At 40.3% G+C, this 24,807-nt stretch overlaps 1 protein-coding gene across 6 annotated transcripts in view; it reads right to left on the bottom strand.

Annotated features, from left to right (window-relative positions):
- Nucleotides 1-24,807, bottom strand: part of rap1gapb (RAP1 GTPase activating protein b) — a 143,406-nt gene that overhangs the window by 17,051 nt on the left and 101,548 nt on the right. For 3 of the 6 annotated variants that reach the window (XM_042509013.1, XM_042508981.1, XM_042509005.1), the window contains 9 exons: nucleotides 13,804-13,851; nucleotides 10,653-10,691; nucleotides 10,283-10,468; nucleotides 9,147-9,250; nucleotides 5,307-5,385; nucleotides 5,155-5,208; nucleotides 4,979-5,062; nucleotides 4,786-4,886; nucleotides 4,224-4,353 (listed from right to left, as the gene is read on the bottom strand). In XM_042509013.1, coding sequence (XP_042364947.1) covers nucleotides 4,224-4,353; nucleotides 4,786-4,886; nucleotides 4,979-5,062; nucleotides 5,155-5,208; nucleotides 5,307-5,385; nucleotides 9,147-9,250; nucleotides 10,283-10,468; nucleotides 10,653-10,691; nucleotides 13,804-13,842 — 816 coding nt within the window. In that variant the 5' untranslated portion in view covers nucleotides 13,843-13,851. Of the gene's footprint in view, nucleotides 1-4,223; nucleotides 4,354-4,785; nucleotides 4,887-4,978; nucleotides 5,063-5,154; nucleotides 5,209-5,306; nucleotides 5,386-9,146; nucleotides 9,251-10,282; nucleotides 10,469-10,652; nucleotides 10,692-13,803; nucleotides 13,852-15,598; nucleotides 15,635-17,871; nucleotides 18,043-24,807 lie in introns of those variants that run through there. The other 3 variants (XM_042508971.1, XM_042508998.1, XM_042508989.1) reach the window with 2 other exon arrangements.

Genomic DNA, 24,807 nt, shown 5'->3' with positions numbered 1-24,807 from the left:
ACAAAAATGGTTTATGATTGTGCAGATGGCTGACTGTCAGCAACCCAAATTGTCGCTGCTGAAAAGCTGCATTTTTTCTTGTTGCCAAAAAAGCAAAAGGACACTCGTGCGCTTGGAGGCCACAGCGCCTGTGCCCAAGTATTAAATTTTTATCCAAGCAATATCTAAAAAACTCAGTGTTGCCAAGCATTAGGGACACCTTCTTCCTCTGCTGCAATATGAATTTATGTTGTCACTGCTTTGCCTTTTGCTAGGACTCTGATTCAGACAGCTTGTAAGTGCCCTGGCAGTGAAAATCTCATACATCACTGTACTCTTTTGTGCTGTCATTGCTACCATTGCAATAAAAAGCCAGATGTTAGCTGGAGTTAGTGAGTTTTTTGTGCAGTGGAAAAGGGGCTTGAAACAATTCAGAAAATAGCACTTTGTCAGTGTGATTGCTCCTAAAATTTTCACTACTATCATTTTTATAAAACTCGATCTGTTTATATCGGATCTTTTATTTAGGTAAAAGTAACAATACAAGAGTTTAGAAATACTTTGTTACGTGTAAAAGCCCTGCACTCATATAAATATAGCACTCAGATGAGCTGTTGGCTATGGCAACAGAGAGAAGCACCATGGAGCTTTGAGGCTCATTTTCCCCTAAGAGATACTTGTTTACACTGTGTTTGTCTTGAAGCGTGGAGGAACGATTCTTTTGGAGTTGAATGGTGTCTCAGTGAGATTGGTGTTAAGTGGGAGGGGGAATGCATTTCAGCGCTGTCCTAGAAACGTTCTTCTTACAGCAAGCAAAGAGTGAAATACTCTAAAATGCTGATAGATATCAGAATGTCAAAATATATTCTGCTCAGCCCTCCAACATGGAAATCGATTCTTATCATTAAGACACTGTGACCCGAATCACTCTGCAGCCTATAAGTGGAAGCAGATACATCTGTTTTTTGGCAGATGCAATTTGCTGATAAACTGAAATGCTCAGACAAAAATGTTCTCTGCAAAAACAGATCCTGATCCCACAGTCCTCCTCAGTAAACAACGTGACACCTGCGCTGCAGTAGCACAAGTCGATTACCCTCCATCAGCCATCAGGCTGTTAAACACAATAAAGTGCAGATTTTCAACAAAGCGACTTCACAACTGTTAGCTGCACTGTTCGCTGATGTGACTATAAAACGTCTCAAGAGTTGACCAACTGTGTGCACAGTATAATTTAACAAACATTTACTCTGGGATTTATAGATTATTCTCCTCCAGATAGCAGTCTAATTACTTTACAGCATCTGTCTGTTAAAGTTACAGTCTGCTCGTTCACATGAGAACAATCAACCATCTGTTTCAGGCCCGGCCAAGTTTTCATGATTTGTTAAAGTCAGTCAAAGCCAGAAATATTAAGTCAATGGAAAATGTTTTATAGTTCAAAGTAAGAGTCTAATAACCCACACTTTTCTTTTTTAGTAAATATGTACAAATGTTTTAGACTTTTATCCTTCATCAAAAGGCTTCTAATTAGCTTTTTAATTACTTTATATCTGCAGCACTTTTAAACACAATCACAAATAACACCGCTTTAGAGAAAATTAGGATCACATCTTGTTTCTGCAGTCCTTTGTGGGTAAAACAAAGAATTCAATTTAACCAATGATGAAATTCAGGTTATGTCTTTGTTGTACATTTGAAACCTGGAGCAGCATCACTTTTCATGTACTGCTTTCAAGTATTTAAACCTTTGAACACTTAGCAAATTGTTGCAATTTCTTTCAAAAACATGGGAAAAAAGGCAATGAGTATTAGAAATGTTACACAAAAATTAATCGATTTAGGAAATACATTTTAAAAAGCCAGAGTTGTTGTCTAGGGAAAAGAGAAAAAGCTAGGGAAAACTATATTTATAGCTACTTATCACAATAAAATATTTAAAGTTATGTTACAGAATTATTAAAAATTTAAGCACTTTTTCCAATTAATTTCTGTCTTTTTAATTCATTCATTCAATTATTTATTTATTTTTTACTAAAATTTCAGTCATTTTCTCAATTAAAAAAAACCCACCATTTTCTTGATAATGTTGGCTCATTAGTGTATAAGTCATTTATTATTGATCATTGCCTTCTTCCCAAACTGAACAAATTTGCTCAGGTTTCAGAGGGTTAAAGACAGCAGTGAAGGCAGAGAGTGAAACATGTGGCTGCAATAGTCGGGCAGCCAGGTTACTATTGCATCATCCCTGAGCTTATTAGCTATCGGCTTTAATATTTACCTGCTCAGGGGCTTTCTGAGCCCCGATAGCTGACTTACATTCATCTCACTTTCACTGTGCAGATGGACCGCCAAAACTCAAGCATCATCGAGGACAGTTAGATGAACAAACTCAGCAAGTGTGGGGCTGGATCGAGACACTTGACATCTGTTGATGCTGTACATCCACTCAAATCGGATCAGTCGGTTCTGGCTGCATTAATGCTGCGCTTTGTCTCTCCTGAAAAAATGCTATGTCATTACGATTGCACTTTGCCTCTTTTTCTTGAGTTCCCTCATGAATCATCCTTTGTGGGTGTTGTTTATGTCCTTGGCAATATGGACAGTCTGTGCAGGACTACTGTGGTGACAAAGTTCAAAACACTCTCAGAGGCTGTGAGGAGCAGCTGCGGACTAATGCAGCTCACTGCAACATTTCATCAAAGAGGTGAAAGTCTTCAGCTGCAAACCCACAGAAGAGAAACTTCAGTGCCAGCAGAGAATACTGAAATGCTCGAGGAAACCGTAAATAAAATAAAGATATTTCTCAAGGATAGCAGGGAAAGTGAGGGCATCAGACATAAAAAGTGCATGTTGCTGAGCAAATGCACTGCAAACATAAAGTTTTCTTACAAGAAAATATGAAGGTTTTTTTGGATACTGATGTTCAGTTTTTGACCGGATAGTTTAACAATTTTGAAAATAAGTTTATTTGCTGTCTCGTCAAGAGTCAGATGAAGATCAAATCCACTCTAATGTCTGCACAATAAATATAAAGGTACCGTTGTCAGCCAGAGAGTTTATCTTAGAGCACAGACTGGATTTTTTTAATTAAGCTGTCAGTAGCTTCACATGCACCATTAAGACACACTGTAAAATCTGACAGCTTGATCTTAAAATATCTTGGAAACCGATTGCCTTGGAAAAGTAAAGTAAAATATAACTATTGTTCTTAATCTATGTTTACTTTATATCAACTTGTTAAGTTTACTTAAAATTTAACTGCATTTACTAAACTCTGTGAAGTTGTTACAACTTAAAAATGAAATAATCTTGTTCTTTCTAAGTGTTGACTTCAGCAAACCAAGTTAGTCTCACTTAAATTCGATCAAAACTAGGATTTTGCCAACAATGAAGTCAGGAGATCTGTGAGTTCTGTTTTTTTAACATGTTTAAGAACAGACAAATATAGTATAGTTTGACACCAGCAGAATACAGAATAAAGCAAAGTAAACTTGGTTTAAACAAGTTGCCAAAACTGCACAATATTAAGTAAATATAAAATTTTTTGGGTAAAATTAACACATGTATATAATGTAAACATAAATTAAGATAATAGTTAAATAACTTCCATTTTTCAAGTCAGTTTCCTCAATTTTTTTTAATTAAAATCAACTTCTCCAAATGCCAAACTATCTCTTCAATCACAGATTTTAGTTTTAGCAGACTGATTTTCTAATGATTCATCCCATGTCATCAACATTAAGTTAAAGGTATAATATGCAGGATTTGTTGGTTACTGTTTGCACAAAGTATCAGCAGCGAAAGTGAAAGTCAAAGACAACTTTATCTGCTTGGCACTTTGCCTTGTTATATTTGTGTGTGTGTGTGTGTGTGTGTGTGTGTGTGTGTGTGTGTGTGTGTGTGTGTGTTGGGTCTGCGAGATGATGCATGCTGCAGAGGAAAACAGAAAACACAGGAAAGAAATACAGGCAGAATCTCTGCAGATAAGTACACCGCCACACAGTATTAGTGGGCCATAAGTGACGATTTAAAGGGATTACTTGTGTATAATGTATTTTTAAGGGAAAATCCTGCATCGTGTATCTTTAAAAGACTTAAATTTGGATTTAATAGTCCTGACCAGCTGCTGTGCTGCAGTCAGACACATGAAGAGGCCTTCACAAATCAGTTAGTGAAGGACGGTGAAGACTGCCTTTAAAACACAAACTAGTCACCCTGATAATTAATCACTGTCACTGTACCTGCTGAGAGTCCCCCTCTGTGTAAGGCAGCTTGGTGGACACATGGAACATAATCTCCTTATTATGGAAACTTGTGTAGACCGACTCTGTCCCTGTTTGTCCATGAGTGACATCCAGCCCACCCCGAAACCTGAGGAAGAAAAAGGAGATTTAAGGACAGAGGCAAGAAAAGGGAGATAGAAGAAAAAACAGTAGAAGTTAAGGGAAAGAGAGGACTGAGGTGAACAGCCGAGAGCAAGAAAGAAAGGAGAGGACAAAGCAGTGTTAGGAGTGGAACGTAAGTGCGTGCTCTCAGAGCGCTCGGCCCATCCACGCTCATCCATCATTGAGGGAATGCCAAGGGCACTTCTTCTGCCTACTCAATCACAATGTCAGCAACTCTACAAATATCAGGACACTTTAAATCGCTTTTTCAGGGATTCATTTAAAGCGAACTCTGATCAATGGCAAAGTAAAAGATGGCCTTCTTCTGACAGACATGAGGTGAAGCACTGTGCTGAGAATTAAGCAAAAGCACTTCAATCTGAAAATGGAAAGGAATTAAACTGAGGAGCATCCAAACCCTTTAAAGTCATGAAGCTCAATCTTATGGCCCAGAAACTCCAAAAACTCCACAAAGGAGGGACTTTCTTCCATGTTTCCAAACAGCTCCTCCTCTGATGTCTGCATGGAGGAAGCAAAGGACATTTTCAGGGGGAGTGACACATGGCTTCAAAAAGCACAGATTAGCAGTGGTATCTCCGAGGCGCACTCACCTGGCCAAACTTTTGATAAATAACCCCAAACTTGAAGTTGTTGCTGATCACATGCTCATCAAAGGTGACAATAAGCCTTGATGCCTGAGGATGAGAGAAGAGAAATTTTCCAGTCAGGTTCATGGTGCTCGTGGATAACAACAAAGTTTTTTTTGGAAGCGAGGATTAGTGCCTACCTTTGGGTAAAGGACCGGATAAAACCTATCCACGTTTACTTCTTCACAAACAAGCTGCAAGTAAAAAAGTGCATTCAACTTTTCTCATTTCAAATATATACTGAAATAAATTATTTTAAATGTATATTTTGTGTGTGATATTAACTGCCTACCTTGGACATCTGAACCACGTTTGGGAACTCGGTAAGGCAGGAAATGGGGATCACATCATGGTAGGTTTTTAGTTTTGTGCTGAAAGGCAAATAGTTTGAAAAGTCAAAATGCTCACTGTTCGGATTTTAATCCCAAGCAATCCTCCTGCTTTAATGTCGTTTTTCTTTGATGTTTAGCATGCATGCAAATGAGGCACCAGATCAAAGGGGACCTTTCCTATAGATACAATGTGGAGTTTGGAGCATCATGGCCTTTACACATTGATGTGTTTGAGTCACTTTTGCCTGGAAGAGGGTCAAATGGACGTCATTGCTGTATCTTAGGTGCCCACTGCTCTATTTCAGGGGTACCTTAAAAACACCACCAAAACTGAGCTAAATTGAGGATTGAGTGGTGAAAAATAATCTGGGTCTAGGTCATTGGTGAGATATTAGCCAGATAACTGGGATTATTGAAAATTACATTATCTTTAAAAATAATCGTTGCTTAAATTTACTTGCCAACCTTAGCACTGGGTGGACACACTCCTAACCAGTGGTGTAGTGGTAGTTGTTGAGGTGGGTGCACTATCAAGTAGCTGGGTAGGTTAGTGAGGAGAAAGTGGGTATCTTTTCCATACATTTCAGTGGCTCTTTGGCTGGTAAGTGGGTTTACTATAAACAGCCAGAAAAAGAGATGGGTATATCCCCAATACATACCATAGACTGTAAATAAAGATGGACAGCATGACAGTTCTCCCAAGGTGTAACTTTTCAATCTCAAAATGCCCCCTGGTGTCTGTCTGCAGTATAGGTCATAAAGCCCACCCCTCCATGTTAGTGTATGGGACATAGGCCAAACTAAAAACTCAAAGTGCACACCAAATACATTTTTCCCAAAGATGGTGTCTGTCACTGATGGTATCACCCTGGTGTTTGTTAAGGTGATCATTTTTATGATATTTCATTTTAATGAGTTATTAAATTATACAGAAAGGTGATTTTCCTCCTGTGTCAGCCAATCCATGCGCTTGCATTCAACGGGGCTGCTCGTGACTGGTCAGCCATAGTATAGCATATTGTCAAAAATAATTAAAAATCATCATAGTATTATATGTTGTAAAAAAAAAACATGGGCCATTCCAGCCAATGCCCCAAAAATCTCCCCCTTTTTCCACAGCCCAATGTTGGCAGGTATGTGCATACTGACCATTGACTATACTCATACATGTTAAGCATGCTAACATAACTCAGCCACACATCTTAGCAACACACCTCCAGATCTACTGTGATCTTATTGTGAAGGTGAGATGATTTAAATATATATGAGTCAATGCCTGTGACAACACTAGCTGAGGTGACTGAGTTTGAATGGGGTGATGGGATGACTATGGGTGCTGCCCACCCAGTGGAAAACATCACTGTGTGAAAAATGTTGTGGGCTGAGTGACTGTTACCTGACAACATTCATCCACTCTAACGCTCCATTAACAAAGAGGGAATGCAGCTATCAAAATCTGGAGTGGAGTCTCTTGGGTATAAAATTAATTCACAGGTTATATAGTGAGTCGAGTTCTGCCTCGCTCCCCCACATCTGTCTTTAGCACAATGTGAAGGAGTTTCGGTGTGAGCACAAGTTTGGGTGATGGTGGGTGGGAGCCACTACGCATGTACAACATAGATGAACAATGGGCTGATTGTTGAGCACTTTGCAGCTAAGATTTTAAAGTCATTTACACATAGGAGCTTGAGTGTTTATGCTCCACACAAACAGTTTAATACTTCTATTTAGACTCACATTATTACACAGCTGCCAGAACATAAATGACACAAATCTCTGTTGGACCCTGGCATGTGTTTAGTTGTGTTTCTAAGGAGCTCATTAGAGGCTTGACGGAGCAGATGCTCACCAAAGCAGGTGTTCTGAAGGCCTCCCTGAGATTACATTTGTTAAAACTAGAATTACAGCCTCGCAGTTGCATGCCTCCACATTGTATGCCTTCAAATTGCAATATATATCACATGGCTCTCCAGACTCATATGTAGCCATGACAGTTGACAATGCTTCAAATATGGAAGTTGCTGCAAAGGCACTGTATATATTTTTAAACTTGAATGCCTCAACCATATCTTCAACTTGGCAGTACAAAAGATCTATACAATCATCACACTGGAAGATTAGTGTCACCAATTCATTATCTGACCAAAAGTCTCCTTTTCTGTCCCTGAGCTATGACAGTGAATATTGCCATTAAATTAAAAATTTGTATTCTTTTAGACATTTGTGTGAAATTTTGGATGAATTCTTGAGTTATGGCCAAAAACATGTTTTTTGAGGGTACAGTGTCCTTGACCTTTGACCACCAAAATCTAATCAGTTCATTGTCGAGTCCAAGTAGACGTTAGTGCCAAATTTGTGGAACTTCCTCAAGGCCTTCTTGAGATATCAAGTTCACAAAATTTAAATGGACAAAAAGTCACAATGACCTTTAACCATAAAAATCTAATTTGTTCATCCTTGAGTGTAAGTGGACCTTTGTGCCAAATTTTAGGGACTTCCCTCAAGGTCTTCTTAAAATATGTCATTCACAAGAATGAAACAAATGCAAGGCCAGAGTAACCTTGACCTTTGACCACAAAAGTCTAATCAGTTTAATGTTGAATCCAAGTGGACGATTTTGACAAATTTGAGGACATTTCCTCAAAGTCCTCTTGAGATATTGTATTCATAAGAATTAGCTGGATGCAAAGTCACAGTGATCTTGACCTTTGACCACCAAAAACTAATCGAGTTCATTGTAGAGTCCAAGAGAATGTTTTTGCCAAATTTGAGGAAATTTCTCTGAAGCTGTCTTGAGATGTTTCATTCACAAGAATGAGGCAGTCGAAGGGTCACAATGACTCGACTTTTGACCACTAAAAACTAATCAAGTTCATTGTCCAAGTGGATGTTTGTGCCCAATTTGAAGAAATTGCCTCAAAGCCTTTATTAAATTTTATTAAAATACCTAGTTCATGAGAATGAGACAGGCTAGATCACAATGACCTTGACCTTTGACTACCAATATCTAATCAGGTCATCCTTGAGTCCATGTGGACATTTGTGCTAAATTTAGAGAAATTCTGTCGAGGCGTTTTTGAGATATTGTGTTTACAAAAATGTGACAGGTGGACAGGTGGACAGACAATAATGCCTCTGGCGATGGCTTTCTCTGGCACAGAGGCTTAAAAACACTTCAGAAACAATATACTGTGAATGAGTCATTCTGTAAAGGAGAAGTACTGTTTGTACTCGTGTTGCAATCCTAACAATAGCAGTTTGTCATACTGTGTAAAATAGGCAGCAGATGTCTTAAGTCATACTTAATTAATAGGAAAATTTATTGGTCATCCATTGACAACAGGGAAATGTGCCTTGCTGCGGCTCTGCCTACTGTCAGCACTCAAGCAGGAAAATATATCTGAAAATTCTGTGAGGACTAGAAATGCTCTTCTTCCTCTCTGTCAGTTTTGCTTGACTTAACACTATTTTTGAACAATAAAGCATCCCGTAACCTATCCAGAACGGTCAAGTGATGTGTGAAAATACGCTATGTGGAATGGTTCTGTTTGGGAGACCGATGAGTAAACGCCAAAAATCACTGCATTACATGGACACTTGAAGCCAGGGTTGTGGCAGGTTCAGTGTAAAGAAACAGACGTTGAGAGAGAAACATAGAAAGGGAAAATAGATTGAAGGCAAAGAGCAATTACAGGAGATATTGCAAAAAAGAGGAACGTGATTAAGAAGGCACTGGCAAGAAAAAAAAGCACAAATGGGAGAGAAAACAGGTTAGAGATAAAGATAATAGAAAACTGTACCGAAGCATCAAGCGCAGATGCTCTTGATCCCCAATGACATCATACTTCATGGAAAAGACCAAGTGGCCCAGGGCAGCATCCATGGTGTAATAATTAAAGTGCTCCTGGGGGCAGATAAGAAGAAGAAAGTTAAATGCAGGAATGGATACTCCTTCAGCAACTGACTATGAAAAACGCTTCAATAAATTGGAAATGGAGTAAGAATCTTTTAAATTAGGAAAAGTAGTTGCAGTGCCCCCAGAGGAAAAGGTGTAAGACAAGGTTTCTGACTTTTATAATTCTCTTTTTTTAACACACCATTGCATTGATACACTGCACTTACAAGTAGGCAATATGTTTATTGTCTTGAATGAAGGCTATATTTAACATGTTACACATTGTAAACATTGCATATATCCTTATTGCTATTCTTGCTTATGTATATCTCTAAATCTCTCTATATCTATGTATCTTTTCTCCCGATTTTTTTAAAATACAAAATGAGTTTACAGAAAAGTTTTGACTGAAAAATATTCTATTAATTATTTTAAACCAATTTTTTTTTTTTTTTACAAAATACTGCATTTTCTCTTTCTTATCTATATCAAATTAAAGAATCCCTTATTATTTCTGAGGTAGGGTATAAATGCAAAACATAAACTATGCAATGAATGCATTTCTAGACATTGACAATGTCTCCTGCCATTAAAAAAGACCCTTTCACTTGGACAGAGGTAGCTGATGTGAAAAGGTTTGCTTTTGCTGGAGGGGAAAGCAGAGAGGGCGCGTTTGAAGAACTAAGTTGACCATTTCCCACTCGTGGGTGACAATGTCATGTAAGTTGTACTATTTGTGTAGTTCAATACCCTCTTGCAATATTTGCAGACTGTTTTTGCCTTTCTGTCATCTTCTCGCCTTTATTACTTTTTGACATGATAGGTTTTTAAGGGGCAACTGTTATTTTGATCCACGCAGCTCACTAATATCAGGCAAGTACATTTCAGATAACGGAAATATGGGACTTTTTTCCAAAGCCGAATTTATATTTTAAGATGCTGTAGGAGACTGAGTAAATAATTGCTACTTAGGTGATGCATAATACCCGACTTCTTTATAATACATTCATGATAATAACAGACAACATTTCCCATCCTCACTTTGCCCATGAACTGCTTCCTGTAGATCTTGGCAAGGCTGTTCGTCTCCAGTTTGATGTGGGAGGTAGGACAGGGGGGTTGTTCAGCCTCTGGCAGGTCTTTAAGCTCATGATTGGTCCCCTCGATCCAGTAGCCTCCAAACTGGGGCAGCAGGATGAGCGGGAAAGGGCTCGTGCGACCAAGAACCTGACAGTGATTAACAACAAAAATGTTGAAAAGAAATTAGTCAGTGCGTCACATCAAAAACTGCACTGCTTTCATTGTTGCAAAATGTGTGCTTTGGTGTTTACCCATTTAGCTTTACAGTGTCTGACATTATAAAAGATATAGCGTGTTTGAGTTATTTGTGCGAAGGGAGCATTTTATGTACCTCATGAACGCTGGGATAAGGGATGTAGTCCTCTTCTGTCTGCAGGGAGGGAAACGAATATGAGTCAAACTGACAAACAGCCGCTTCTAGTCATACATACACTTTTGGTTCTTTGAGGAAAATAACAACAAGCATCAACAACAGTATCATCATTTTTCAAGGATACTTTTCTATCTTGCAAACATGACAGCGACTACATTAGCAGGCTTTCTGACAAATGCTTTATTCTTTTGGGTGAATGCATAGCCCTTTTCTGTAGTTGGCAACATTTATCTGGGGCTTCGATCTGCACTCACTGCTCTCTTGTTATAACTATTGGACCTCATTTAACCTTGTCATTTGATAAAAGTTCAAATATTTGATAATAAGTGGGTGTTATGTGTCTCAGTATTGAAATGAAAAAGAGACGACAGCACAACCATCACTCGATAAAGAAAGTGTCTTGCTTTTTACTAACTATGAAAGTGTTTTTGTGAGAGAGAGGTGCTTTTAGAGTCTGGCAGCTAATGCATGTAGCACTTTTTAAAAATACATCACTGGACATCACATAATGACACACATTTTATCTCCCATTTTACCATCTAATGGTTGTATTTAGTACCAGTGGTCATTTTAGTACCATTTAGTACAATTCTGGTCTTCTCTGCAAAAAAACCAAAAAAAAACCAAAAACATTTTGTGACAAAATGCTTCAATTTACTTTTTGGAAAAAAACACTGTCCATTTCAAGAGAATGCCTTTCAACAACCTCAGCAGAGTGAGCCTGGTGTCATTAGAGGTTATATTGACGATAGATAGCAAAGTTGAAAGTACTCAACTAATGGAAAGTAACTGTCTCAAAATATTACCTTTATTCCATGAACATTAAGCCAGAGGAAAAGTCAGCAGGATTCACTCTGTTAGTACCAAAATCTTATGAAAACTCATCCAAAAATCATTGAGATATTTATCTGAAACCAATCATGTCAACCTTGTGTCCTAAAAAATTATAATAATTCTGTAACATAACTAAATATGTAATTATGAACATTATAAATGTAATTCTTTCCTAGCTTTTCAATATGTTATTTGTGAAACATTTATTGCAATGGGATGGAATAGGATTTATTGCAATGCCTCCTTTGACTGCTAAAATATTGAACAATCTGGGAACCATGAATGCCTGTGAACAGTTTAACGTCAGTCCATTCCATAGTTGTTGAGGTATTTCAGTCAGAGCCAAAGTGACTATCTAGTTGAAATTGACCTACAAAGAGCTGCTAGCGTGACCTTTATCTAGACAGAGCTCTCTAAGAAAAGGCAACTACCAAATCCTGACGTTTTATTGGTGTCAGAGGTATAACTATGCAGGAATTGTCTGTAACTGTCAGTAAAGAAAAAAACTCTCTGCAGCAAAAGTGAAAGTAAAAGCCAACTCAAGATGCACTTTTGTTTTGGAACAAGCTTTGTCAGCTTACTGTTTTGCCTTGCTATATCTGCATTTTTCTCAGTATAATGTCTTCAATTTTCATAGCCTCCTTTTGGATACACTCTTGGTCACCACCTGTACGAAGTGCCAACCTCAACTGAGAGCTTTTCCCAGAATGTCCAAAACAGCAAAATAATTAGAAACTAAGAAAACACAGCTAGTGATAAATACACCACCGCACACTGCTAATAGGTCATTAGTGATGATTGAAAGCGATTTCTTTGTATGAGTCTATATATAGTTTTTTAGGAAAATTCTACGTGGTGTACCTTCAAGAGTTGCCAAAAAGGCCTGTCCCCACTGTAGCTTCATCACATTGTCCGCATTTGTGTATATATCCACAGGAAACAGGAAAAAATATGCAGACAAACAGCAAAACTCACCCACACATGCGCCATGGTACACTAAAAGTAGGCTATGTGTCTGCCTGCATACTTATGTATAAATTAGCTCCAAGGCTGTCTTCATGGTATGAGCTAAGCCCATTAGCGCTAATTAAGGGAAACATAACTGCTGCAAGACGCACTAATAATGTAGACAACTTTGTGGAAACAGTTTACAGAAGGCCCCTTTCCTTGACACTATCCCCCTGCACAAACCCATGTCCTTTAAGAAATGCTTATCAAAGTTTAGTGTGAGAGAACTTGACTGGCCTGCAGAGCGCCGAAATCAACCCCATTCAACACCTTTGGGATAAACTGTAATGCTGACTGAGAGCTGGGCCTTATCGCCCACTATCAGCGGCCGACCTCACTAATGCTCTTTGTGGTCGCATCGAAACAAATCCGTTAAAGCTACGGCTCAACCATTTTGTGGAGAGCCTCTCAGAGGAGTGGAGGCTGTTACAGCGGTGGTGCCCCAAGAATTTTTTCACAGGGGTGGCCAGATTGGGGGGGAGGTGCAGTTAAAACTTAATAACACAACAATCCTGTTTTAATGTGTTATGGATCTGTATATACTTATTAGGTGATTAATTGTTCCCTCAGATAGGCTGGCTGTCTCTTTCCTGTAAAAGATAAATACACAGACAATATTTAAAAGCATTAATTTACTAATGCATCAAAAAACTTTCTCCATAATACCCCTCTGGGCGAATGGATTTCCTTGTATAAAGAGATGCCGGCGTAGCAGCATGCTGATGCAGACATCCACCAATTCACCAACCTACGCATGGTGGTATGAGCAAATCAGCCGGAGAGCATGTGTCATCAATGCGATGGTAGTTTTACTGGTGCGCTTATTTTAAGAGCGTTTCTATGCACACATTGGTAAATGAGGTCCTGTAATTATTCCTGCCAACAGGATGCAAGGTCTAAAACCATTTCATACATATTACAGGGCTGTCAAACCCTCACCAGGTTACCTGATTGTTATCAGTCCACAGTAATAAATGGTTTCTGTTCTCCGTTCAGATGATTACCATCTACTATCTGCCCTTCCTGACTTGACCTCAGACCTCCGGCTGAGTGTATCTCCCGGTCTTCACTGCCAAATGCATTAGCTTGTCTGTGTAATAGGACAAGCTTAGGATTTTGCAGTCCTAGTCCCCGTTGAGTTTCTAACTCAGTCAGTGAGCGTCCTAAAGCCTGTCTGACAGCTGATAAGGAAAGGTTTATAACTCTGCCATTACGGATGCTTTACCAGACTGTGGTCTATAAGGAGATGTGAGGATTTGCGACTTACTTTGAGGGGGGGAGGGAGGGGGCATCTTTGCTCATCCATTCTGCAACCCTGTAGAGAGAAAAATGAGAGAACAGGTGAAATATCTACAGAACCAGTTCACAAAGATAAACAAAGAGACACATGATACAGAACATTTTTGAAATTTATGCAGCAGCACAGAGCGAGATAATTCGCTGTGACAATAATTCATGTTTACATAACAGAAGCTCAATCACCACATGGACAACAGAAAGAGGAAGTAAAAAGGAGTGATATTTCGGGGGCTATAGCTGGTGAAACAGATAAGTGGAGATCCATGAGAGCACGGGGAGGTGTTTCCATCATGCCATACTGCAGATATCATTAACCACAATTCCACTTAAGGGCCCAAAAGTGTCCAAACAGGGCTTTCCATCTACTCTATCTATCTTTATTCTGCTGACTCATAACTACTGACACATCCCAAAGCACAGAGAGAGAGAGAGATGAGGAACAAAGCACTCCTGATCAGTGGCCCCTTTGTGTGGAATACCCTGCAGCAAGATTTGAAACGTATCACATTTGATTTGATGCACATTCTTTTTTTAGGGACTAAGGAAGATGAATCAAATGGAAATTGGAAATGCTTTCATTAAATTTATTCTTTGAAGACTGTTCCACTGCTTCTGTTTCTCTCTCCCTCCCTCATTCCCTTTACTTGTTGGAGAACGCACTAAGAAAACATGCTACTGTCGTCCGTAGCTCAGAAGTTCTGCTTCTGTTTTGTTCAGGTGCTTAACAACAAAATAAATTCGATTTGATGCCCCTCTAATACCCATGCAGCTCAAAAACACTTCAGACATAACAATTATAATCAATGTTTTAGTGATTCAGATCTTCACACCTAGACATCACGCCTTTTACATCTGTGATTTTTTTTGTTTTTTCCAACAGAACTTCATACAAATGTTTAAGCCTCTACAGTGTTTTACATTTTCTGAACATAAATCACTTTTTTTGTGCCTTTTCAGAAATAATTCTATGCTTCCACCTAAGATATCATCATACTGGAAAGCTCAGGTTAAAATGATGTCTTTTAGTGTTTTAGGATCATGTTAAGTTGATCCAAAGGGCCCTGACAAACCAAACTGATGGTCTTGAAATCAGACAATATTTTTGCATTGTGACCAGCACTGTTGGCACTAGTTTTTGTGGGCTGCATTGGGGCTGGTGGAGCCCATCAGTGGAAGAAATCACTCTGGTTGGCAGTTCAGCTCAGTGCACAAGAGGCCTGCTCTCATTCTGAAGTCATCAAATGCCACCACTTTGACAGTAATTTTGGTGTAAGACACAAACTCCAAAAGCCACCTTTCTCTGTGGTATCATGCACTGCTGAGCACCATCAGTTTGTAAAGTGTCCAGACAGCTCCTGGCGTGGCCGTATGAAACTACATCCCTACAAATCCATAACAATATTTCACATATCTGGTGACGCAGACAAAACTACACAGCTGTGAAGAGACAACAAAAAGGCTCTGTTCAGCACATTCACAAGCATCAGGTTTCCAAAGGCAGCCTAGGGCTGTCACTGCTGCAAATACAGAAAAAACATTAATGGCAAAGAGAGAGATACACCGACACACATGAAAGTTTTGCATTAGCAGGGTTGTGATCTGGAATTCAAAAATAGCAAGAAAAGCAGAAAACGTGAGTCTCAAAATAGAAGTAAATGGAAGTTTTATGTCCAAAGCGAGTGAAAATCTGAGGATGCCCTTTGATTAAAGCTTGGGAGGAAGAACGAGAACAAACGGCAGAGCCTGGGGACCGCTGACAGTACCTGCATCCTCTCGATCATGGCAAACAGGTCCGAGGTCTGGGGAAGAGAGTTGACACAGATCCAAAAAGGGACATGGATTTGACAGTTGTGTTGATATGCTTTCCCTGCAGCCTTCATTCATTATTCATCTCTGCTTACTGTAAAAGCTGGCCGTGCAGTCACAAGACACAGGACCTCTCGTTGGAATTTCTGACACCCCGTAATTCCTAATTTCACCGACAGCGCGCTGAAATGCATTCCCCCTCCCACTTAACACCAATCTCACTAAGACACCATTCAACTCCAAAAGAATCGTTCCTCCACGCTTCAAGACAAACACAGTGTAAACAAGTATCTCTTAGGGGAAAATGAGCCTCAAAGCTCCATGGTGCTTCTCTCTGTTGCCATAGCCAACAGCTCATCTGACTGCACGCAACGGCCAAATTAGCTGGAAGACACTGTGAGTTAGGTGTTGGAAGCACACAGCAGCATGAATGTGTGAATGAGACACTCAACCTACCAATCAGATAACAGGCACATACAAAGTGTACAAGGCAGGAAACAAAAAGAACTGGACATGGACAGCCTGGCAAAGGGCTTTAATGCCAGCTGTGGTGTAATGTTTTGTACCCGAGCGGGTGCTGATACCCAGGTGGATCTTCCCAAAGGCAGGCAGCCACCTAGGGGGCCACTCAGGTGAGGGGGTTAAATAGGTAAAATTGTATTTATTTATTTATATTACATTAAAAAATTAACATCAGGGAAATTATGGATTGGGGTGTATGTGGAGCGCAAAAAAATATAAAAAAAAAATAAAAAGGCATACAGGGCACACAAAAACAGGATGGAATTTTCAAATTTGCACATATGGGACATTCATATATTTGTGGCACTCTTCCTTTATTGAAATATTTGGCACCACAAATAGATTTTCTATTTTTGGAGCACAGATGGAGCAGCAGAACATCAGGCACATTGAAAGTGAAACTTGTATTTTATTCTGCTGGGTGTAAAAGTTTGCGTTCACTTTCAGCAGCTGCTCCTTCCATCTATTGATCTGATCAGTCCTCACTGGATCAACAGATCAACTCCAAACCCAGTGAGTCACAAACTGCAGCTGAGGAAAAAAAGACCTCGTAGAGAACTTTGCCTTCACTGCGTTCACACACCTGCAAAACCCCCAGAATTTAGAGAGGGCACACAGAATCAATTTAAAAGGAGAAAATGTTCAGAAAAAAGAGCCTTGCCTTGGGAACCAAATGTGCTAGGTTTGGCATTGCTGATACTCGTGCAACTCATTAGAAAAAGAGGCTTCAATCCAGGTACTGAATTTATAATGACACCTGGACTATGCACTCCAACAGAACAGTATTTAGTGTTTTGTACAATTAAGCAGAGGTACTTGCAAGCGTGCATTTCTCATATGCAGAAGCCACGTTATGGATTTTAAGCAGCTCAAACATGAGCTGAAGAGAATTGCAGCAGCCCTGGCGGCTGTGCTTGGTGCGGGGTGAGCCCTCTGTTCACCATGTAACACAAGTGGACTGAAGTGCCAAGCTGATGTTTCCACATGACAGCTTAAATTTACTGAGGGGCGCTGCAGGACGTGCAAAAAACACACACACACACACAAAACCACGGGAAAGTGTACACGTGCATGCATAGAAACATTTTGCACGTGCATGTACTAAAACACTCTTACACCTATCACCTGCCATAAAAGCACACAAAGCCACACACCTGACCATGACCTCGTAAAGCCGAAGGTGCAGCCGGGAGTCTATTGTTGCATGTGAAAAATAAACAGTGCCATATGATATTCAGGGAGATACTGCTCTCCTGACTGCAAAACAAACATCAACAAACATTGTCTTATGCTGACCAGATTATCAGTGAACCATACAGTAACCACATCAGTGTTGAATCTCTCCTGAGAAAGATGCACTCCTGGATTGTGGGGGAGTACAGTAGAATGTCAACCATAGCTATGTAGATCTATCCTAGTAAAAGTAGCATAATCACAGAATTTTTCTGATTTTATCATTGGGTTAAAAAAGAAAAAATGCCTGTGCTGCAGGCAGTTTCTCCCCAAACACAGCTGATCTGTATGGAGATAAATCCAAGGGCAGTGGAGCATGTATCTATCTGTACAATGTACAAAAATCCAATATCTACTGTCCTGCAGCACCAAACATATATTATATTTCTGTCTCTAAGCTACCTTAAGAATTAAACAAGCAACAATAACTAGAGCAAAAAGAATCTCTCACTTCTGGCAAGTGAAAAATACTCACATCACTTAGGCATCGTCTCTTGAGAAAAGGCTTACTGGGGGGACTGTTGAGCAGTCCATCCAATAAGGCATTCTTAGCTACCCTGAGCTCAGTCATCATTCCCACAAGTACGGATGCAGGCAAGCTGACAAGAGCGAGGGTGTTGATGTCACTGTCAGCCACGAGGAGAAAGGCGAGATTGACAATGACACTTCACACTCGCTGTCGCTCAGGCAATACGCTAGCTGAGAAAACTTGATGGCTGTCAATCAGAATCCATACAGCAGTGTGTGAGGTAAAAGTCTGCGCCGTGGTGTGAGAATATCATTTCTCTTCCTTCCCCTTTTTCATACTTCACCCTGCTATAGACACACACAGCTATTTTGTAGGAAGTAGGAGGAAGGGAGGAACGATCTTTCTCCCCTCCTTGTGCACAACTATCTTCTCCTTTTAATGCAAACACACACAGTTGCATGTAGATGCACAAAAGAAAACGGTGTAGTTCTCTTTTCTGTTGAATCACAGTATAAGGCTATTCTCTTCCTCTTTTCTTTTATCTTGTATTTCTCAAGCCTTCTTCTGAGAAACACTTCTTCTCTGCTCCATACGGAGAGCCAGACATAAACATGAAAACAGGTCAGTGTTTTGTTTTACCGCAAAGGCAATTGAGGACAAACCTAGAAGTTTCCACACATTTTACAGTTTATGTTACGATGCATTTTACAGCACATGTTGAGAAGTAGGTTAATTATACCTGCAGTGCTGATTGTGAGCTGTTTGTCATGTGCCACTTTTTCTGTACAAACACTCAGATTTTCAATCCCTTTCTCACTGACATTTTTTTTGCAATTAATGCTTCAATAAAGTTGCCATTATAAACGAATGATAAAATTTAAAGGGTACTTTCAGTAAGAACCTGGATCCTATTTTCCTATATTTTTGAGAAATAGGAGTAACAATTTTCAAAATTAGTCCAGCAGACAGCAGCATCAAAACAAGTTACAATGTAACCATTTGGCACATTTGTGCACTGTCAATTTCCATCCAATAAAGTGCTTGTTTTAGCCACTGGCGAGGTAAGATTGTTATTATGCACTAATCATTTAGTGAAGGGTAAGTTTGGCATATTTCAGCCTGGACCCCATTTTCCTATTTTTTGTGTCTAGGTGATTAATGGGAACAACAATTTTAAGAATGAATCTAGTATTCAGCACGGCCGCTGTGGCCGGCAGCGGCAAATCAGGCTGCAATGTAACCCCTCGGGGAATTGGTGCACTCTCAATTTTACATCCACTAAAAGTGCTTGTTTTTGCCACTGACAGGTTGAAATTGTTATTTTATGTGTCTGACAACATTATGGGAAGCACCCCTTAAAGAAACGGACCTTTTTGTTCAAGAGGAAGATCTCAGAAACAGCCCCAGAATCACTTGTGGTCAAACACACCAGACTCCGTTTCAAGAACAGTAACTTTATCTACATAAAACATGTCACTCAAAGTTGATAGAAACACAATAAAACTCACAAAAACCAAAATATTTTTTTTTCCAGTGTTCCAACAACTACCAACTCTAATCTGACTAAATGAAAGCCTAAATTCACCCAGATGAATTTAGGGTGTGTGCTGACAATATACAGGCTAAAATTACTGTTCATTTCAATGGGCTATGGTAGATTTGGTGTTGCAATTTCAAGGCTGTTTCTCATTAATCAAAAGGATTATAGTCTTTACCAAAAAAGCCCTAAAATCTCTGTAGGGGTCTTTTCTTTAAGTTAAGAGAAACTTATAATAACAATCTGAGCATGTCAGTGGCAAAAACAAGCACTTTTAGTGGACATAAATTAACGATGCAAACATGCCCCCGATTGATTACATTGCAGCCTGCTTCGCCACTGCTGGCTACAGCACTCTCACTCAATACTGGACCAGTTTCAAAAAATGTTTTTCCCCTTGGTCACTTAGAAACAAAAACATGGTAAAATGGTATCCAGGTTGTAAAATATCAATCTCACCCCTTAATAAATGAGTGATGTACTCTGGGGACTCTACGTGAAATTGCATCATGTACTTTCCACTGCATCTGGACTGGACTTAGCCAACCTCAGCACCTCTGAAATCATCTGTGCGTAGTTAAACACTAGTATAACACAAGAGCGTAAGAGATAGTGAAAGACAGAGGAGGAAAAGGAGAGATTAAAAAAAAGAGGGAGGCATTGTGGGAGGGAAGGGGAGCTGTCGTTCTGTGAAAGCAGCTTCTTCTTTCTGTGCAGCCTTCTCCATCAGGCGCATTCCCAACATCAGATATCGGCAAAACACTGACCTACTTTTCAAAATAGACAACGCTGAAAGCTTTCAAGAGGACAGATTATTTCTTTATATGTTAACTGTTTTTTGCGATAGAAGATAAAGACTGTCTGCAAACTATCTACATTGATTCCCCAGAGGGAAATCAATGGTAAGTACACGCAAGGAGCAGAGGTTACACAGCTTGAATTAAAGTGCACAAAATACAGATTGTGAATGGACAGAGGTAATTTAAGGTGGAGTGATACTGCACCGGGATGGCCCTGCCTTTATCTATCTAATGTAAAGACCAGCGCAGATCCGAGTGGAGAAATCATCCAACGATATGGCTTGCCTGTGATTCATGAAATGTTGTCACCTCGCCGATCATAGCGCAAGAATGACCGGCTGTTGATAAATGTGGCTGCTGAAAAAACCCCATCATTTACATATCTCACCCCCTGGGACATGGAGAGGCGTATTACGGCCAGGAGAAAGACATTTCTCTACGCTAGAAATAGAACCAGCCAAGGTCCAATTTCACCAATTGCTTCTGTTTGGCAGCCTGAAAAGTTTAATCCAATGAAGTCAGAAAAATGCAATATGATAAGAAATCACTGCTGTGGTCCAAACTGTTACAGTGGATTTTTTTAGACGTTTTTTCCTTTATTGGACAGGATAGAATTTAAGCGTGAAAGGGGAGGAGAGAGGGGATGACATGCAGCAAAGGGCGACGAGCAGGAAGCAAACCCACAGCCTCTGTGGAAAGGACATTGTCTTTGTGCATGGGGCACCAGCGCTATACACTAAGCTACCGGGCGCTGCACAATTTTTACTCTGTAAATCTATAATATCAGAGCTACAGCCTAAATATATCAATAAAAAGTAACTATTTAATGTCTAATATTATTTATCACAATATTAATATAAAAGCTTATAAGTGACGCAAACTGAGGAGTGCCATCAACACTTCAAGCACGACAGGTGGCTGAGGAGGCGCAGAACAGCGGTCAAAGTTTAATTGCCTTGAATACTGGCATTTACATAGGTTTTTTTAAATAATGATCTAAAAATATGACCTAAACAAGCTTTGGCTTTTCAGTGTTTAAAAAAAAAAGGAGGCAGCAGTGATCAGCCTGCAGACAGTCCCGCAGAGGCAGGCAGCTGACAGTTGTAAGAGAGGGCAGCAAAATATTTTTTGAGTCATGAATATATGGCTGCAAATATTTAGATGCAGCACAGACTATGGTCTGATAACAATTCTCCAACTCAGCCAGATGTCCTGCTGCATTGCATGTCCACGCTTACTCAAAATGTGTGCACAAACTGAGACCTGACGTTAGATTTAATCGTAGTCGCTCACGTCCACGCTGATAAATGCCGAACTTTGCGTGGAAATGATCCAGTTTTCTATGGGACGTTCTTTTTATAAATGAGGGCCACTGTCTCATCCTGAGGTCACCTTTTATTCCTGTCGATCTGTTTACTCAGGTCTAGATGGGCTTTAGCTGAATGCCAGACTGGGATTTGAGAACATTTACAGAGGAAATCTGAATACTAATTACATGCCTAATAATCATGTGTAATTGTTACATGATGGCAAAACGTGAGGGAGACATGAATTACTATTCAGACTCACACTTTGAGCACGGACCTTATTTTAGTCATTAAAGCATACTGATTGCAAAGCTGCGTTGGTGAGAGTGACATCTTGGGTAAAGCTGTTGTAGAGTCCCACGATGTGTTGTTATCCAATATGTACAGTAGATGAGACCAAGATCAGCGTAGGAATCACAGGTTTGACGTGGAAGTGTCTTGCTGGACTTTCAGACTTATTTTAAGCTGATCACGTTCCGTCTCCTGCCCTCTGAGACAATATGGAGCCGCTGCATCACTTTTTGAATGCCTGAGGGGCTGAGAGATACACATCTCTTTTTCTCTGACTTGATTACCAGCAATCGCAGTGTGTGTTTGTCAAAGAAAGACAGATAGTAGGAGTGCACAGCGAGAGAGTAAGCTGACTGATTAACTGATTCATTGACCGGCTGAATGGTCGAGTGAGTCAAAATACAGTATGTGAGTGAATACATATGAGGGGCATTAAATTCACAAACCATACAGTCGAAACCTTTCTACTCAGTCTGCCAGCTGAGGAGTGAAGCTCTGAGTCCAGTACTTGATTAACTCCTCGCAGTCGGAGCCCCATTTGAATTTCCACAGACAAATCGTCAATGATTTGCATCCAAAGCAATATCCCCCCACGCCAACTCACTCCCCCAGCCCCCCATTTATGCTCCTCTGGGTTTGCCGCATCCTCAAAGGCAATACAGTAAAATGGAAAACTGAACTTCAAAGAGAGTCTATCAATGGGCACAGAAGCCTATCATTTCAGCCAGAGAAAATCCATCGGCGTCCATTCATCAGGTCCGGCTCCAGAGACTGGCCTGACCTTGCTGTGGCCACTGAGGCCTGGGGGACACAAATGGAGTTCACTCAGATGGCCCCCCTCCATCCCATCACTGCCTCAGACGAGCTGGTTGATTGCCACAGAGGTTAAGGTCTACAGAACTACTGCTGAGTTTTCTGTATGCTGAAGCACATCTCCTTCTGTCTTCACTCTGGCAAAAGCGTTGAACAATCAGTTCACACAAAGACACACTGTAACTCTCAGTATAACACAGAACGCCTCTTGCATTTTGATTAACATCTCCTTTCGCATTTGTATGTGTGATGCGTTATTAGCACTAACTGCCTTATCAAGTACTTAAGAAAGCAAGAACCTTGAACTTTCGGCATAAAGCTGCTGGATTCATTAGTGCTCTTACAATACTGCTACCTTGACAAGGTGAGCAGGTTAATGAAATCAGGAAGAGTAGTCCACTAATTCAGCTTTGCACACCTATAACCTTGTTGGACTCGGAAAGGACATTTTTTTAAAAAAGGATGAGGACATAGGAGAAGTTTCTTTCAAGGCTTTTTGGTAGAAATCTAGTATTCATTTCAATCCAAACCACAACCTTTTTCTTGAACCTAACCAAGTAAACACAGTGGGTTGCTCCCTCTGGTTTGGGAAAGAGTTACTGCCCCAAGAAAAGCAGTTTTTTTCAGGGTCTTATTGACTAGAGGGGATAAAATGGAGGGTGAGATGGACAGGAGGTTTGGTGTGGCATCAGCAGTGATCATAGACTGTATAAAAAGATGGACAACATGACCGCTCTCCAAAAGTGTAACATTTCAATTTCGATCACTCCCTGGTGTCTGGTTGCAGCATAGGTCATAAAGCCCACCCCCTCTTGTTAGTGAATGGGACATCGGCCAAACTAAAAATTAAAAAAACACGCCAAATAAATTTTTCGCAAAGATGGTTTCTGTCACTGATGGTAGTTCTCATCATCCTGATGTTTATCAAGTGATCACTTTTATTGTAAGTTTGGTTTTAATGAGTTATTCAGCTCTACAAAAATGGGACTTTCCACCATGACTGACAGCTGTGACAGCCAATTCATGTGCTGACATTCAATGGGGCTGCTCATGATTGATCTGAGTGATGTTTTGGTGGGAATTCCACCACCGCGGATATTGCTACCGAGCAGACTCAGGCTCCGAATGACTTCACCAGTGCAAGATTGCAGCACCCGTATCCTGGATACTTTGTCCATCTTTTTATACAATCTTTAGCAGCGATGCAGGTGTTGCACTTGTCATGGTGAAGAGGGGGCTGAGCCAGAGGACAAAGCTCTCGATTCACCGATCCATCTCAATTCAGACCCTCACCTATGGTCATGAGCTTTTGGTAGTGACCGAAAGAATGAGATCGCAGATACAAGCAGCTAAAAGGAGTTCTCTCTGTAGAGTGTGTGGGCTAAGCCTTAGAGTTAGGGCAAGGAGCTCAGACATCCGAAGGGAACTTGAAGTAAAGCTGCTGCTCCTTTGCACCGAAAGGGGCCAGTTAAGGTAGTTTTGGCATCTGATCAGGATGCCTCCTAGGCACCTCCTTTTTGGAATTTTGCGGGCCTGTTGAACTGGTAGGAGAGCCTGGGGAAAGCAGAGTTGAGGAGTAGGCTACAGAGGTCTAGCAAACTCACTTTTTTTCTAATAGCACAACCCCATATTTTTCCCATTTTCAAACTTGTAGTCTTCTGCCAAGTGACACCACTTTGGGCATTTCAACAGATTTTGTGCAGCTCTCTCTAGAGCTACACAGCTCCGTACAACTGGTTACTTTTGTCAAGGAGCTCATGTATTTGGCTAAGTTTGTACATTTGTCTGTTTGTCAACAGTATTACAAAAAAACCTACTGGCCCAACTTAATGAAACATGGCAGAACAGTGTAGCATGGGCTAAGAAAGAACCCATTCAGTTTTGGAGTGGATCTGAATCATGGGCGGTTGGACCATTTCTTTTTTCACTTTGCAATACACAACATTTATAATCTGGGTCGGGATTGCACATGGCTCTTTTCTCGCACATCACATAACAAGCAAACATGGAGGGGGCTGAGTCAAAATGGCTTGTACGGCTAGTAGTGCAGTGCTAAAAACGGCAACAGTGTTGACAGAGGTAACAGTGTTAATGGGGGTCAGCTCACAGTAACCAGAGGGTGGCTTTTACACCTTTGCAACAAGGTGTTACTAGCAGTTCTAACAGTGTTAACAACGGCAACAGTGCCGACAGA

Source organism: Plectropomus leopardus, chromosome 2 (assembly GCF_008729295.1).
Source record: "Plectropomus leopardus isolate mb chromosome 2, YSFRI_Pleo_2.0, whole genome shotgun sequence".
NCBI classification, from domain to species: domain Eukaryota; kingdom Metazoa; phylum Chordata; class Actinopteri; order Perciformes; family Serranidae; genus Plectropomus; species Plectropomus leopardus.
Note: the sequence above shows the minus strand (reverse complement) of the source record. Positions and strands in the feature narration are given on the sequence as shown.